The following is a 17,358-nucleotide window of genomic DNA, read 5'->3' as shown; positions in this document are numbered from 1 at the left end:
ACATCTCAGGGTAAGTCTTCATGAAATAACTCTGCTTTACGTGAATTCAAGGAGAAAACCGACTGTGTGCGACAATAATTCATCTCCGGATGAACGTCTCCATCCTTTATCGCATTTTCTATCACCGCAAGTACCATGATAAATTGCAAAAACCAACTTAAATCTAGATTAACCTACAACAACTACCTATAAATCACTCACATATTTAAAAAAATCAATAATAAGAAGTTTATTAAATTAATTGAATTGTGAAGAAAAGAGAAAGTAAGTTTTTCCAATATTTGTCCAATAAATCATAAAATAAATTAACATAATGTATTCGTTCCTTTTAAGTAATTTAGGCCCCTTAAAACAACAAGCAAGCATCATCTTTTAAGTAAAGTTGAATTTCAATCCTGACATGAGCTAACATCTCGTTTCACATTCTCATTTGATATGAAAATATTAAGTTATTCATTTACATCAATTAAATAATAATTAAATTTAAAAGAAATAAAATCAATCATATTACTGATTAATATACACTTAATTCATCTTTAAGTGTTTTCTTTTAAGTCTCGTAATCTAAATTGTTTTATGTGTATCGCATCTTCTTTGATGTTTTCGCGCCGGGCTGAGTGGCTCAGACGGTTAAGGCGCTGGCCTTCTAACCCCAACTTGGCAGGTTCGATCCTGGCTCAGTCCAGTGGTGTTTGAAGGTGCTCAAATATGACAGCCCCGTGTCAGTAGATTTACTGGCACGTAAAAGAACTCCTGCGGGACTAAATTCCGGCACCTCCGCGTCTCCGAAGACCGTAAAAGTAGTTAGTGGGACGTAAAGCAAATAACATTATTATTTATTATTGATGTTTTCGTTGAATGACATGCTAAGGTTACTAATCCGTATGGCCATCTATAATCTTGGCACCTACCATCCTAATCTTACTATATTTACGTATTTGTAAAATCATCTAGTATCTTTCAAAAAACAAAAAAATAATCTAAACCTCATTACTAACTAAAGTAGTTCTTAATTAGTCTTGTTAACATACTCTCATTACATGTTTGACTTTACATGAAGTCTTATTTGCAATGACAAGTTAATCTAAGTGACTCCTCTCAATTTTAAATACGATAGCTCAGTATTATCTCTGACGTCGGTGTTATTCTACATAGCTACACACTCATTTCATCTTTCAATTCGTGCATCACCTCTGTATGATATTTGCTATTAATATTTCCTTATAACAACTCTGTATTTTAATATAGCAGAAACCATCTACTCTAATACATGCAACTAGGTTTGCCATGCATACCTTGTTTCACGCTATTCCCTCGAATTATTACTCACTCAGTGTACTTGCTTCTCATATTTGATCCATAATCTGAATATTAACATCAGCATCCCTCATTAAGTCTTGATTGCAACTCTCTTCCTAATACTTCATTCTAATTCCATCATATAATTCCATTCACTTCTATATATCGCTCAATTCAATCAATTATAACAACATAATCATTTTTCTTCATATCATAACCTTTTCATATTTAACACAATTCCTACGACGTGTTAAACTTCGTTGCAACTATATTCTCTTCATTGTATCATAATTCTTCACACAGAATAATATTTAATCTCTAGCATTACGTAATAGCATCTCATGACGTAACTCGACAAGGAATAATCCACTTCCTTTCTATATCATTACATAATGACACTTAATTAGCATGTTCGGCTTCAAAACCCATTTAAGAAAACTAATGCACGCAAATACTCTCATTCTGCTGTGTGAAATCTACATTCCTCCTTGCAAATAATCATAATTTCATTAGCTATCATAATATACCCAACATACGTAGAATCACTTCTTCGAGATATATCGATCTTATCAGAACTTAATTTTGTAAGATATAATTCAAAACATTGCACTTCACTGAGTCACTTGCTGTTTTAAATACTTCACACTTATTATAAATTTTATGTCCAACTCATTGGCTGAACGGTCAGCGTACTGGCCTTCGGTTCAGAGGGTCCCGGTTTCAATTCCCAGCGGGGTTGGGGATTTTAACGTTAACTGGTTAATTCAAATGGCACGGGGGCTGGGTATGTGTTGTCTTCATCATCATTCCATCCTCATCATGACGTGCAGGTCGCCTACAGCGTCAAATAGAAAGACGTGCACCTGGGGAGCCGAACCCGTCCTGGGATATTCCGGCACTAAAAGCCATACAACATTTCATTTTTCATAAATTTTATGAAATTTTTACAGCTAACTTAATTAAGAACCAATATTTAGCAAACTTAGCTCGTCATTCAGCGGGTATGGCGATTTCTTTGTTGCTCTTCGTGCTATATCTCTGGTCCTCGGCTGGCTGGATCTATCTCACTTATTTTACAAAAGAAGTATATTTATTGTTCTATCTATTCAATATAATACAATACAATACAATCAGTACCACGTTATGTGGTCAATTAGACATAGAAAATCTAAATATTATGGGGACATGTTTTGCCCTTCTATTGGCCATCATCAGCCATATCAATTTAATCTTAAAACAAACATTGTTTAGAGGACAATAACACTTTATAATTTGTTAAAAATGAACTGTGATTTCTTATGATATTAACTTTACAGAATAGTGGTTATAAAATATGCTGTTGGGACATGACATGTACAACACATGCTAAAATTATTGTAAACTAATTTAAAACCCTGTCTAAAAGAAAATTTGTGTCAATATAAAGTTCTAAAAACAGCACATGTCTGGTACTGAAGTGGATCCTTTTCGTTATAAAAGTCAGCATATATTTTCTGGGGCAGTTGTCAATGTAAGTTTTCAATAGACTAAAATGGTTGAAAACTTGAGGGTGAATCTTGTTTATATTCCAACATTAAAAGATTGGCTATTTGCTAGTTGCTCCTCCCCTCACTAACTTCTTCCCTTCCTGTTCCACGCCATTCTCAATTTCTTAGTTGCACTCCACGGGGAAGGTTGTTCACATTGCGCGCAAGGTTCTATTGGTTCCTACTTGAATTGGGAGTATTCCTCATAGCACAGCAAGATTCATTGAATTACAAGAACGTCGAACAATCCTTATCAACATTTAACTTCTGTTTTGGATTTATTGGACACTATGCAAGAAAGATTTCCTATGCGCTAATGTTGAACTTTATATCTCCACCTGAAGACACATTCCAAATTTTAGAAACTCAATAGAAGCATTTGAATTTTCCTTTAAATACTGACGTATTACATTTATAAATGTGCAATTTTAGAGTGTACATCAACAGAGCTTATTTTATTCATTTTGCAATAATTGTATGATAAATATTCTTATAGTTTAATTGTATATGACATAAATTCAAAATTTTATTTGTCACTGATAAGCATAACAATATCACATCTATAACAGTTCAGTGGTTCACCATTTTATATGTACATCATTCCATCACATATTCAGTTCATCTTTTATATTCATTCCACCGTGTACTTTGGCATATCCATATGCATCTTGGCCAGGTAAGATACCTGCTGTGGGATGAGCAAATACCCATGAAAACAAAAATGACATTGTACAAGTCCTATTATACACCAATTCTTACGTACAGTCTCAAAACCACAACACTGACCAATAGACATAATTCCAAACTTCAGGCAGTTGAAATGAAATTCCTACGCGCTATGATCCAGAAAACCAGGAAAGACAAGATTAGGAATGAGAAAATTAGAGAAGAAGTAGGAATGGATTATTCTCTCCTCAATAAGATTCAGATATCGAGACTGAAGTGGTTTGGTCACATGAAGAGGATGCCAATAAACAGAACTGCAAGGAAGGAATTTGACAGAAAGGCAGAAGGAAGACGACCCGTGGGAAGGCCACGAAGGAAATGGATAGATTTAGTTAAGAGTGATGTACTGCTGAGAGGTCATGATTGGGACAAGTTGGTGGAGGAAGAATGGTACAAGGACAGGATGAGAGGGAGGAGGCTCATATACCACACCCGGGAAACTGGAGATGGTTTAGGATGATGATGATGATGATCTTGGCCAGGCTGATGATGACCCACACAGGGTCGAAACTAGTACCTCGTAATATATTGTAATGTTCTTATAGACATCGCAATTATTGTAAATGTATTGAGTAGGTGGATTAAACCTTTGTACTTTATTTTATGTGTAATATTAATTCAATACGGAACCAATAATGAAGTTTATAACCTTGAAATATCTTCTTTTTTAGAACGGGTAATATTTGCGTATTCTGTTTATCTCGGCAACTATTCTTTCTTTCCGACACAGCTAAAATGATGTGTGTCCATTCTATATCTTATACAATTAGTAAGTGTAGTAATAATATATTATATTTTACTTGTTTCATTTCAAACATTTCACTTAATACTGTTCTCTTCTCTCCTCACAGCCTTTTAAAAATTGTGCGTTTTTTTACTTGGTCTTGGCCTCCTGTGAACTTTAAACTTATGGTTCATTCCATATAATTCTGGCCTGTGTGGTCCATACCTCCACTTTGATGCCATTTTGGAACATGTCAGAAAATGCAATGGGCACAATACTCATCACTAGGGTGAAATGAATTTGTGAGCCATCAAATATCCAGGAGATGGACACACTCAAAGTCACATTCAAGGGTAACGGTTATAATGATGTACAGATTCATAGAGCTGTGCATCCCAAAGGGACAACTAAGCGAAACTCACAGAATGAAGAAGTGAAGGGAAATGCCTACCTTCCTTTCATCCACAATACCATAGATTGAATTGCCAAGGTCCAATTCACAATTATAAGGATTGGATGTTACCACTTAATCTATACTATATACATTCACAAATATATTTGTATTTCATATTACATTGTGGTACTAGTTTTGGCCTTACAGGCCATCTTCAGCTAGATATATTATAATACTAATCTATAAAATAGCACGGTTCACGGCTGTCAAATATCACTATTCTTAACTTCAAATATAACAGTATTTTAATTTCACATTTCAGTTTCATTGCTGCTGTCTTAAAATATTTCCATAATAAAATGGGGTCAATAAAATTTGCTGTGCACCATTTGGTTACATGTGAAATACAAGTATGTTGTCTCAAATTAATGCATAGGGTAATATTGTACTTGCTAGATGTTGTTGCGTTGCTGTGTAGTTTGACTAAGAGGGAACATCTTTGGACCTTGATGGCTGTTTATGGCTCATGAAAATGTAAATCCGCAGCCTGTTTCCAGTCATTCGACTGGGTCAGGAATGGAATAAATGAAGCCCCATCTAGCGGCGAGGATAGGAATTGTGCCGGCTGCCGAAGCCTGTTGCACTCCTCTGGGGCAATGATTAATGAATGGCAGATGAAATGAAATTATATTGGAGTGTGTTGCTGGAATGAAAGATGACAGGGGAAAACCAGAGTACCTGGAGAAAAACCTGTCCCGCCTCTGCTTTGTCCAGCACAAATCTCACATGGAATGAATGGGATTTGAACCACAGAACCCAGTGGCCGGTGCTGTCCACTGTCCTCCATGGAATAGAAATACAAGAACACTTACCTGGGGTGATGCATCATAAATTAAACTCTTCAATAGAAGCATGGAAAATATTAGTTGCGGATGAAGTGTTGAATGACATTGTGAGAATTACTAACCAAAGTATTGCAAAAGTACAATTTGGGTATTCAAAGCAAAGTGACACCTGAGACACAAGTAGGAGTAAGGTAGAGGCATTTATTGGCCTTCTGTATTTGACAGAGGTCTACAATGCATCTCATTTGAATCTAATGGATTTATAAGGAACTGATGGGTTTGGGATTGAGTTTTCAGAACCACCATGAACTTAAAAACAATTTAAATTTCCAATAAGAACCATGAGATTTGATGATGCCTCAACACCTGCAGGCAGCGAAGATTATTAGACAAGCTTGCCCCCATATGAGACACTTTTGAAAATGTTGTCGAGAAATGCAGACTAGCTTCTCTGTGAGCATTTGACCATCGATGAAATGCTAGAGGCATTTAGAGGACGGTGTGCCTTTATATATAAAGAACAAGCTGGCTGGCCAAATACGGAATCAGAGTGTATTCTTTGGCATGCGCAAAAACATTTCACATGGTTAATATGGAGTTGTATGCAGGAAAGCAATCGGAGGGACCTTTCAGGGCTGATAATTCAGGACTTGTAGTTTTAAAGATGATGATAGACCAGTCACTGGTACAGGACAGTCAATAACCACTAATAAATGGTATACTTCCATCACTCTTGCTGGGACTTTGTTGAAAGATCATAATCTAACATTAGTATGAAGTCTGAGAAAAAGAGATTCCTCCTATACTTATCAGAAAAGGAAAACCAGTAAATTCCAGCATCTTTGCTTTTAGAGAAAACCTAACTATGGTGGCTTGTACTCCAAAGAAAAACAAAGTCGCGATTCTAATTACCAGCATGCATGACAGTGATGATATCGACCCAGAATCTGGAGATTCTAAGCCATACATCATGACATTCTATAATTCAACTAAATGTGGTGTTGATGTAGTTGATCAGTATAAAGAATGTTACTCAGTTTCATGCACAAGCAACTGATAGCATAGTCACAAGTCCATACAATACTACAACTCTAGGTCTAGGTTTTTGACCCAATCAACTGCTTCATTCGATGTGCGGTGAAAGTCCATTACCTTTCCTTTGAAAGCTCAAATTGGGCAGTCAGCAACAATGTCTAGGATTGACTGAGAAGGGGCACCACAGTCACAATTTGTAGAGCTAGTTCAACCCCATTTGCACAGTAGGTGTGAAAATGGGACACCATGGAAAACCATCTTTAGGGCTGCTGACAGTGGGGTTTGAACCCACTACCCCCTGGATGCAGTGGGTTTCTCTGTATCAGCCTCTGAAATGATTTTGTTGGGTAACATTGGCAAATTCTGTACCTTGGGATGAGGTTTTAAAAAGTCTGAAAATCCATATGACAGTAAATTCAGGTTAAAAAATTCAGGTAGATGATGAGACAGCACATGTGAACAATATTGTATCCAGAAAATTTGAGGATTGGGGGGAAAATATGGAAATTGATAAGAAATGGTGTGATGTCTTCTACATACTTAAAAGTGTAGGCATTCCATATAAAAAATAAAAAGGTGGGTTCGAGTTTTGCTGTGATTTTATGTACCAGATAAAAATGCTGTTGTGAAAAGAGACTTTTCAATTGTGAACTCTCTTTGTATTGATGAAAAAAAAAAAAATTAACTGCCAAAACTATTCAGGTAACTGTAATTGTTAAGACTCATTTTCAAGACCTTAGCTGAAGGTAATTCTATAACCTGCTATTAAGCAAGTCAGTGCTCTTGCAAGATATCAGGTCTTCTGATAAGTACAAAGTTAATAGTGATGTTCCCGATTCAGAAGCCACAAATTTACGTTTAGCAAGTTGTTGTCTATTCTTCACCTGTTAGGAATTATTCAATCTAGTTATGATATTTTAAATTATGGTTCATTTCTTGAAGAACTTGAACAATGACTATAATATGATGCATTGCCAAGATGAGTGTGTTTTTAAGTAGATTATTAAAATACATGTCTTTTTATGTGTAAATATTAGTTTTTATTTATCTTAGTAAAGCAGTGCAGTCATATATGAAGCATATTTTATTCGTAACTAGTGTCCTGGTTTTTATTTCTATTTTTCATAAATAACCTGGTTTTTAACATAAAATGTCTGGGCACCCTACTGTCGGTTCTATTTTTCATAAATAACTTGGTTTTTAACATAAAATATCTGGTCACCCTACTGTTGGTTCTATTTTTCATAAATAACCTGGTTTTTAACATAAAATACCTGGTCACCCTACTGTATGAGCAAATGTAGGTTCTGAAAGGTTTCTCTCCTATAATCATAATCTTACCAATTACTACAGAAATCTGTTCACAAAGTGAGTTTGCATATTTGAGAGATAATGTTACTGATAGCCCTACTATCATCATCTTCACTATCATTGCCTGTCCAGAAATGCTTCTCTCTCACCACTGACTCTCAGGTCCCACCTCTTCTCTCCACATCATCTCTCAGTTGGTGCAGCCATCTCTTCCTAGGTCTTCCCACTGGCCTTCTTCCTAGGCATGCATGTGGTGATGTGGTGTTCTTGTGCTAGGCAGCATGCATGTAGTGTTCTTGTACCAAGCATTCGCTTTACATGTCCATAATATGTTAGTCTACAAGTCATTAGCTTCTCTTCTATCGAGTCCAGTGTGGCAACCATGCTGATGTAATCGTTCCTTGCATGTTTTTTGGAGGGCAGTTTGTAGGAACTTCATTTCACATGCTTGCAATTTACTAACTTCTCTCTCTTTCAGTGTACATGTTTCTAGACTGTATATGAGAATGCGTACAAAGTATGACTTGGTTCTCATGGGCACTTTGTTATCCCAAAGTAGATCTCTTATGTGGTTGTAGAAGTTGGAACTGCTAGACATTTTTTTTTTTTCACTCTTTCTTTATCTGCAGTGCTGGATATCATAGTCCCGAGGTATTTGAATACCTGTACACATTGAATGTTTTCACCTTCAAGTTTTATGTGACAGCCAGTATCTTTCCTACTCATTTTCAGTGCAACAGTTTTTGTTGTGCTAACTTTCATCTGATACTGTTTAAACTTTGCTACCCATTTATCCAGCCTAGTGTGTACCTCTACCTCTGTCTCTCCCCAGATGGCTACATCATTAACAGACACCAATGTGTGTATTTCTTCATCTCATTCTCTTTACAGTATTCTAAGAATATTGTCCATGACAGTAATGAATAGCAAAGCTGAGAGTGCGCTCCCTTGTTGGACACTCTGTGTGGTATTAAACCATTCTGAATGGCGATCCCTAACGCACACACAGCTGCTACAGTTGTAGTACAGCATCTGGACCTTACCTATGAGATATTCAGCCACTCCCAGTTTTCTGAAGCGCATTCATATGTCTGGTCTAGGCAACCTATTGTATGCCTTTTCTAGGTCTACAAACACTACAGTTCCCTCTCTCCTAGTGCTGTCCCATTAACATCCTTTGGAGAAAGATCAGGTCTGTTGTTCTTCTATTGGTTCTAAATACACGCTGTTCTTCTTCCAGGACAGGTTCTATCACTGCTCGCAGTATGGTTTCAATAATCTTTTCTATTAATTTCAAACCACGGGAGAGAAGTGTGATACCCCTATAGTTGGCACACTTTATTCTACATCCTTTTTAAAATAAAAGGATAATAATACCTTTTGTTCAGTCCTCTGGAACTCAATTTTCACACCATATTGCTCTGTATAGCCACTGCACTTCAGGCATAGCCCTACTATAAGAAATTATATTCATAAGGCATTCCTTTACAAGTAATATGACATTCCAAGAAAAATACTGGGACAAACAAGTGCAAATCAACTCATATATAAAAAGATATGAATATTGACAGGAACATATAACAGGCAAAACACAAAATCAGAATGAATACAATGACAGGCCGATGTGGGATGAGGGAGAAATAGAAAGAAAAGACAAAAGGACAAGCACAATTTCCACACACTGCCATTCTCAATTATACTGCTGAGCAAAAAAAGCACAACAGTAAGATTTTTGTAAGTAATTACAATTTGGTATGTAAATTTAATATTATACAGATACAGATTTCTTTCACGCCTTGGTGAGCTGTTGGAACAAGTGCTTGTACAAGGATGCTGACTATGTTGAATAGTAATGTGTGTCATTGCTGTACTACTGTGTATTCTTATATCTGCATTTAAAATAAATTTCAGAGTACTGGGGCAGTTTGAGATTTTGCATATGAATTGAAATGAATATACAGCATGCCCGTTTTCATTTACAGCTGAGAAAGTGATCCAACCATGCTACAGACTTTAAAAATAATATTTTTCTTACAGATTAACTGGACTTCAGGACCCTCTAGAATGGTTTCTATTTGGCTCAGTGCTATGGGCCTGTCATCTACTAGCTGAGCAACAGACCATTGCACTACTAATGGTGGTACGCAGCTCCTTCACAGCAGCTATAGCCAGCATTTACATAACTGTCTTGTATTTAGCCCTAGCAAGCGGTGCCCTCAGGTAATAACAGTGTATATATAAAACATGGTTAAATAAGAGTTTGTAATCATATAAACTATACTAAGTGGTCCACCAGCCCCTTGCGATCTAGTTTTATGCATCCTTCCATTTTTACAATTCTGAAATGCATCGGTCCCTCTTCCTAAACTAGGATAATGTAATGAGACATGTGGTTAAGGGCTAGAAGACAGCAGGAATCATGAGTGCCACTATTAATTCATTATGGTACCTTGAATGAACCCGTAAAATGAGCACAGATATGAAGAACACGTGCCTTACAACAGGAGGTACACACACAGACCAGGAGCTGCTACTGTATAGGCTGGGAACTGCACGCTGCGTGTCAAGCCTCACAGAAGCTCACGTGGCAAGAACGTGGTGGGCGATGTAATAGTGGACAGTGTTTGAAGGTTTGAATCCCATGCTAGTCTTTTTGTTTTTACTGCCAATTGCCTGGGATGTGGTAAGATTGCATTCTTGATAGCTTCCACAGGCTCATTTGTTTATTTGGCCCTGCAAAGGGCCGTTGTTATCATGGCATAGGGTATGTAGCTGGGTTGGACAAGGATGAGAAGGTAATGGTATGTGGCTAGGACACAGGCAACCAGTTGCCTACGCCGTATATGTTCCAAGCTTTATAGACTGGAATTGATCAGATTTCTGGGGATATACTAAAGACAATGGGTTGGAATATAGTACCATACCTGAAGTACTTATTTGATTATTGTTTGGTCGAAGGAGCTATACCAGATGAATGGAGAGTTGCTATAGTAGCCCCTGTGTATAAAGGGAAGGGTGATAGACATAAAGCTGAAAATTACAGGCCAGTAAGTTTGACATGCATTGTATGTAAGCTTTGGGAAGGCATTCTTTCTGATTATATTAGACATGTTTGTGAAATTAATAATTGGTTCGATAGAAGGCAATTCGGTTTTAGGAAAGGTTATTCCACTGAAGCTCAACTTGTAGGATTCCAGCAAGATATAGCAGATATCTTGGATTCTGGAGGTCAAATGGACTGTATCGCGATTGACAGGTCTAAAGCATTTGATAGGGTGGATCATGGGAGACTACTGGCAAAAATGAGTGCAATTGGACTAGACAAAAGAGTGACTGAATGGGTTGCTATATTTCTAGAAAATAGATCTCAGAGAATTAGAGTAGGTGAAGCTTTATCTGACCCTGTAATAGTTGAGAGGGGAGTTCCTCAGGGCAGTGTTATCGGACCTTTATGTTTTCTTATATATATAAATGATATGAGTAAAGGAGTGGAATCCGAGGTAAGGCTTTTTGCGGATGATGTTATTCTCTATAGAGTGATAAATAAGTTACAAGATTGTGAGCAACTGCAACGTGACCTCGAAAATGTTGTGAGATGGACAGCAGGCAATGGTATGTTGATAAACGGGGTTAAAAGTCAGGTTGTGAGTTTCACAAATAGGAAAAGTCCTCTCAGTTTTAATTACTGCATTGATGGGGTGAAAGTTCCTTTTGGGGATCATTGTAAGTATCTAGGTGTTAATATAAGGAAAGATCTTCACTGGGGTAATCACATAAATGGGATTGTAAATAAAGGGTACCGATCTCTGCACATGGTTATGAGGGTGTTCAGGGGTTGTAGTAAGGATGTAAAGGAGAGTGCATATAAGTCTCTGGTAAGACCCCAACTAGAGTGTGGTTCCAGTGTATGGGACCCTCACCAGGATTACCTGATTCAAGAACTGGAAAAAATCCAAAGAAAAGCAGCTCGATTTGTTCTGGGTGATTTCCGACAAAAGAGTAGCGTTACAAAAATGTTGCAATGTTTGGGTTGGGAAGAATTGAGAGAAAGAAGAAGAGCTGCTCGACTAAGTGGTATATTCCGAGCTGTCAGCGGAGAGATGGCGTGGAATGACATTAGTAGACGAATAGGTTTGAATGACGTTTATAAAAGTAGGAAAGATCACAATATGAAGATAAAGTTGGAATTCAAGAGGACAAACTGGGACAAATATTCATTTATAGGAAGGGGAGTTAGGGATTGGAATAACTTACCAAGGGAGATGTTCAATAAATTTCCAATTTCTTTGAAATCATTTCGGCTAGGAAAGCAACAGATAGGGAATCTATCACCTGGGCGACTGCCCTAAATGCAGATCAGTATTGATTGGATTGGACCACAGGTAGGGCAAAATGTGCCCCATTGGAAGGATAACATGCAATGGCAGGTAGGTATGTAGCTGTGTGAACTCCCCTCATTTCAGGCTAGTCACAACACAACACAAAGCTTATTCAGTGTCTCATGATATATTCCAGTGACAAATATGTGGATATGTTACTCGTCTATGGAGAAGCTAGACAGAATGCATACCACGCACAACACCTGTATCAAGAACACTATCTGGATAGACAACAAATGACATTTTGGAGTGCGGAAAGACGTCTGCAATCTACTGTGTCTCTGGGAAGGAAATGGCCTGTGACATCTGCTCACAATGAAGAAGTTGTCTTGGATGCTATCCAGCATAAGGGCCAAGGGCCATTGCACAGGAAATGAACATCAGCCGGGCATCTGTTATGCGGATATTGCCTATCCAGCTGTTTCACCCATATCATCTGCATTTGCTCCAGGAGCTCCATGGTCATGTTTTTTAAATGGACAAAGTGCGGTTCCACAACAATGAAACCGTTAATCGTCAGAATATGCATTACTGGAGTGTGGATCATTCCCATTGGGTATGACAGACAGCTTTTCAGGTAGAGTGGGGCTTGAATATAGGGTGTGGCATTGTGGGTGATCACCTCATTGGTCCCCATTTCCGTGAGGGACCTCTGATGGGAGAATGCTATCTGCGGTTTCTCCAAGATCAACTACCACCATTCTTGGAAAATGTGCCACTCCTTGACAGCTATAGGATGTGGTCTCAACATGACGGAGCTCTACCACATGTAGTGGTGGTTATCCGGAACCATCTCCATGTGACATATCCTGATAAATGGATAGGAAGGGGAGGACTTCCCCTGGCCCACCAGATCTTATGCTCCTGGATTTTTTCTGTGGGCTATGTAAAACAACTGCTGTATGCACAGAAGCTAAACAGTCCTGGTCACCTTAGACAGCTCATCAGTGAGGCATGCTGATCCGTTATGTCAGAGATGTTGCAACATGCCAGACGGTCCTTACAATATTGTGCGCAGATTTGTATCGACCACAGAGGTCGTCAGTTCTAGCAGGTACTGCATTACTGTGTTCAAGGGGTGAAAGTTCCTTACGGGGATCACTGTAAGTACCTAGATGTCAATGTAAGGAAAGATCTTCATTGAAGTAATCACATAAACAGAATTGTCACAGATCTCTTCACATGGTTATGAAGGTATTTAGGGGTTGTAGTAAGGATGTAAAGGAGAGGGCATATAAGTCTCTGGTAAGACCCTAATTAGAATATGGTTCCAGTATATGGGATCCTCACCAGGGTGACTTGATTCGAGAAATGGAAATAATCCACAGAAAAGCAGCTCGATTTGTTCTGAATGATATCTGACAAAAGAGTACCATTACGAAAATGTTACGAAGTTTTTTTTTTTTTTTTTGATAGGGGCTTTACGTCGCACCGACACAGATAGGTCTTATGGCGACGATGGGATAGGAAAGGTCTAGGAGTTGGAAGGAAGCGGCCGTGGCCTTAATTAAGGTACAGCCCCAGCATTTGCCTGGTGTGAAAATGGGAAACCACGGAAAACCATTTTCAGGGCTGCCGATAGTGGGATACGAACGTTACGAAGTTTGGGCTGGGGAGAAAGGAGATGAGCTGCTTGACTAAGCAGTATGTTTTGAGCAATCAGTGGAGAGATGGCATGGAATGACATTAGTAGACAAATAAGTTTGAGTGCTGTTTTTAAAAGTAGGAAAGATCACATCTATATATATAAAATAACTTGTCCTGACTGACTGACTGACTGACTGCTTCATCATCTCTGAGACAAAACTACTGGACATAAAGAAATGAAATTTTGGGGATACATTCATATTAAGATGTAGGTGCTAAGAGAGGATTTTTTGATATTCTGTCGCTAAGGGGGTGAAAAGGGGGTTGATATTTAAAAATGAGTGTATCTATATCCCAAAACTTTAAAAGTTTACAGATGTAAAAATTGGTATTTATAATATTTTTTAAAAATAAGGAAACACATATTTTTTTTGGTTTGTTTTCAGAAAATCCCAATAGGAGGGGTGAAAAAGGGTGAAAAAGGGTGAAAAAGTGGTTGAATGCCTTTAATCAGGATACTGGTACTTATATCTCAGAAACTGAAGATATTACAGACCTGAAAATTTGTACTTTTGATCTCTTTTAAAAATAAAGAAACACAATTTTTGTTTTTTGTTTTTGTAAAATCCAATTAATGGGAGGGTGAAAAGGGGGGTTAATTTTTAAAATGAGTATCTCATTGATTAGTATACCAGGCAAAGTATTCACTGGCATCTTGGAAGGGAGGGTGCGAACAGTCGTTGAGAGGAAGTTGGATGAAAACCAGTGTGGTTTCAGACCACAGAGAGGCTGTCAGGATCAGATTTTCAGTATACGCCAGGTAATTGAAAAATGCTACGAGAGGAATAGGTAGTTGTGTTTATGTTTCGTAGATCTAGAGAAAGCATATGACAGGGTACCGAGGGAAAAGATGTTCACTATACTGGGGGACTATGGAATTAAAGGTAGGTTATTAAAATCAATCAATGGCATTTATGTTGACAATTGGGCCTCAGTGAGAATTGATGGTAGAATGAGTTCTTGGTTCAGGGTACTTACAGGAGTTAGACAAGGCTATAATCTTTCACCTTTGCTGTTCGTTGTTTACATGGATCATCTGCTGAAAGGTATAAAATGGCAGAGAGGGATTCAGTTAGGTGGAAATGTAGTAAGCAGTTTGGTCTATGCTGACGACTTGGTCTTAATGGCAGACTATGCCGAAAGCCTGCAGTCTAATATCTTGGAACTTGAAAATAGGTGCAATGAGTATGGTATGAAAATTAGCCTCTCGAAGACTAAATTGATGTCAGTAGGTAAGAAATTCAACAGAACTGAATGTCAGATTGGTGATACAAAGCTAGAACAGGACGATAATTTCAAGTATTTAGGTTGTGTGTAATATAGTACGTGAGATTGAATCAAGGTGTGCCGGGCTGAGTGGCTCAGACGGTTAAGGCGCTGGCCTTCTGACCCCAACTTGGCAGGTTCGATCCTGGCTCAGTTCGGTGGTATTTGAAGGTGCTCAAATACGTCAGCCTCGTGTCGGCAGATTTACTGACACGTAAAAGAACTCCTGCGGGACAAAATTCCGGCACCTCGGCGTCTCCGAAAACTGTAAAAGAGTAGTTAGTGGGACGTAAAACAAATAACATTATTATTATTGAATCAAGGTATAGTAAAGCTAATGCAGTGAGCTCGCAGTTGCGATCAGCAGTATTCTGTCAGAAGGAAGTTAGCTCCCAGACGAAACTATCTTTACATCGGTCTGTTTTCAGACCAACTTTGCTTTACGGGAGCGAAAGCTGGGTGGACTCAGGATATCTTATTCATAAGTTAGAAGTAACAGACATGAAAGTAACAAGAATGATTGCTGGTACAAACAGGTGGGAACAATGGCAGGAGGTGCTCAGAATGAGGAGATAAAGGCTAATTTAGGAATGAACTCGATGGATGAAGCTGTATGCATAAACCGGCTTTGGTGGTGGGGTCATGTGAGGCGAATGGAGGAGGATAGGTTACCTAGGAGAAAAATGGACTCTGCTATGGAAGGTAAGAGAAGTAGAGGGAGACCAAGGCAACGATGGTTAGACTAGATATGAGGTATAGAACTAAATGAGGCCACAACACTAGTTGCAAATCGAGAATTGTGGCAACATGTAGTGAATTCTCAGAGGCTTGCAGACTGAACGCTGAAAGGCATAACAGTCTATAATGATAAAGTATGTATGTATGTATGTATGTATGTATGTATGTATGTATGTATGTATGTATGTATGTATGTATGTATGTATGTCTGTCCCAAAACTTTGAAACTTTACAGTTGTAAAAATTGGTATTTAGAATTTTCATTAAAAAAGAAACACATATTTATTGTTTTCAGAAAATCCCAATAGGAGGGGTGAAAAGGGGTGAAAAAGGGGTTGAATGCCTTTAATGAGAATACTTATATCTCAGAAACTGGAGATATTACAGACCTGAAAATTGGTGTTTGGGATCTCCTTTAAAAATAAAGAAACACGTATTTTTTGGTTTTTGGAAAATCCAAATAGTGGGGGGTGAAAAGGGGATGGATTTTTAAAACAAGTGTATCTATATCTCAAAACTTTAAAAGTTTGCACATGTAAAAATTGATATTTAGAATCTCCTTTAAAAATAAAGGAACACGTATTTTTTTTGTTTTCTGTAAATCCCAATAGGAGGGGTGTAAAAGGGTGAATAATGGGTTGAATGCCTTTAATGAGGGATACATATCAGAAACTAAAGACATTACAGAACTGAAAATTAGTATATGGGATCTCCTTTAAAAATAAAGAAACACGTATTTTTTTGTTTTTGAAAAATCCAATTAATGGCGTTTAAACAGGAGTGACAAATTGGGGTGAATATTTTGAAAGACTATATTTACAGAATATCTGAGAAACGTAAAATGTTACAGACGTAAAAAGTGGTATTTGGAATCTCCTGTAAATGTAAAGAAACGTAGGTGATTTGTTTTTGGAAACTCCTCTTAAGGGGAACTAAAAAGGGGGTGAAATTTTAAAATAAGAATTTATACAGTACCGGTATATCTCAAAAAACTTAACATGTTACAGAAGTGAAAAATGGCACGTGTTTTTTTGTTTTCGGAAATACCACTTGGGTGGAGGGGGGAGGGGGTAAAAGTGACTGAGAATGGTGTTGAATTCTTTTAATTAGGCTACTGATATCTCAAAAATGAAGATGTTACAGATGTGAAATTTGATATTTGGAATCTGCATTAAAAGTAAAGAAACACGTATTCTCGGAAAATCCAATAAAGGGGTGGGGGTGGGGAGGTGGAAGAATTGAAAAATTAATTGACTTAATTGTATGAGAATACTTACATCTGATAAAAACTATTGTTACAGACGTGAAAATTGGTATTTGGATCTCCTTTAATAACAAAGAAAAACCCATTTGGGGGGGGGGGGGATCATCTTGGGGGGTGGGAGTGAAAAGGAGTTGAATTCCTTTCATGAGGACACATAAATCAAAAACTGAAGAAATTAGAGACGTGATAATTGGTATTTAGAAG

At 37.8% G+C, this 17,358-nt stretch overlaps 1 protein-coding gene across 1 annotated transcript in view; it reads left to right on the top strand.

The window, feature by feature from the left end:
• Positions 1 to 17,358, top strand: part of LOC136876950 (ATP-binding cassette sub-family G member 5) — a 143,606-nt gene that overhangs the window by 104,642 nt on the left and 21,606 nt on the right. The window contains exon 9 of the mRNA XM_067150722.2: positions 9,898 to 10,080. Coding sequence (XP_067006823.1) covers positions 9,898 to 10,080 — 183 coding nt within the window. The remainder of the gene's footprint in view (positions 1 to 9,897; positions 10,081 to 17,358) is intronic.

Source organism: Anabrus simplex, chromosome 1 (genome assembly GCF_040414725.1).
Source record: "Anabrus simplex isolate iqAnaSimp1 chromosome 1, ASM4041472v1, whole genome shotgun sequence".
Taxonomy (NCBI): Eukaryota; Metazoa; Arthropoda; class Insecta; order Orthoptera; family Tettigoniidae; genus Anabrus; species Anabrus simplex.
Note: the sequence above shows the minus strand (reverse complement) of the source record. Positions and strands in the feature narration are given on the sequence as shown.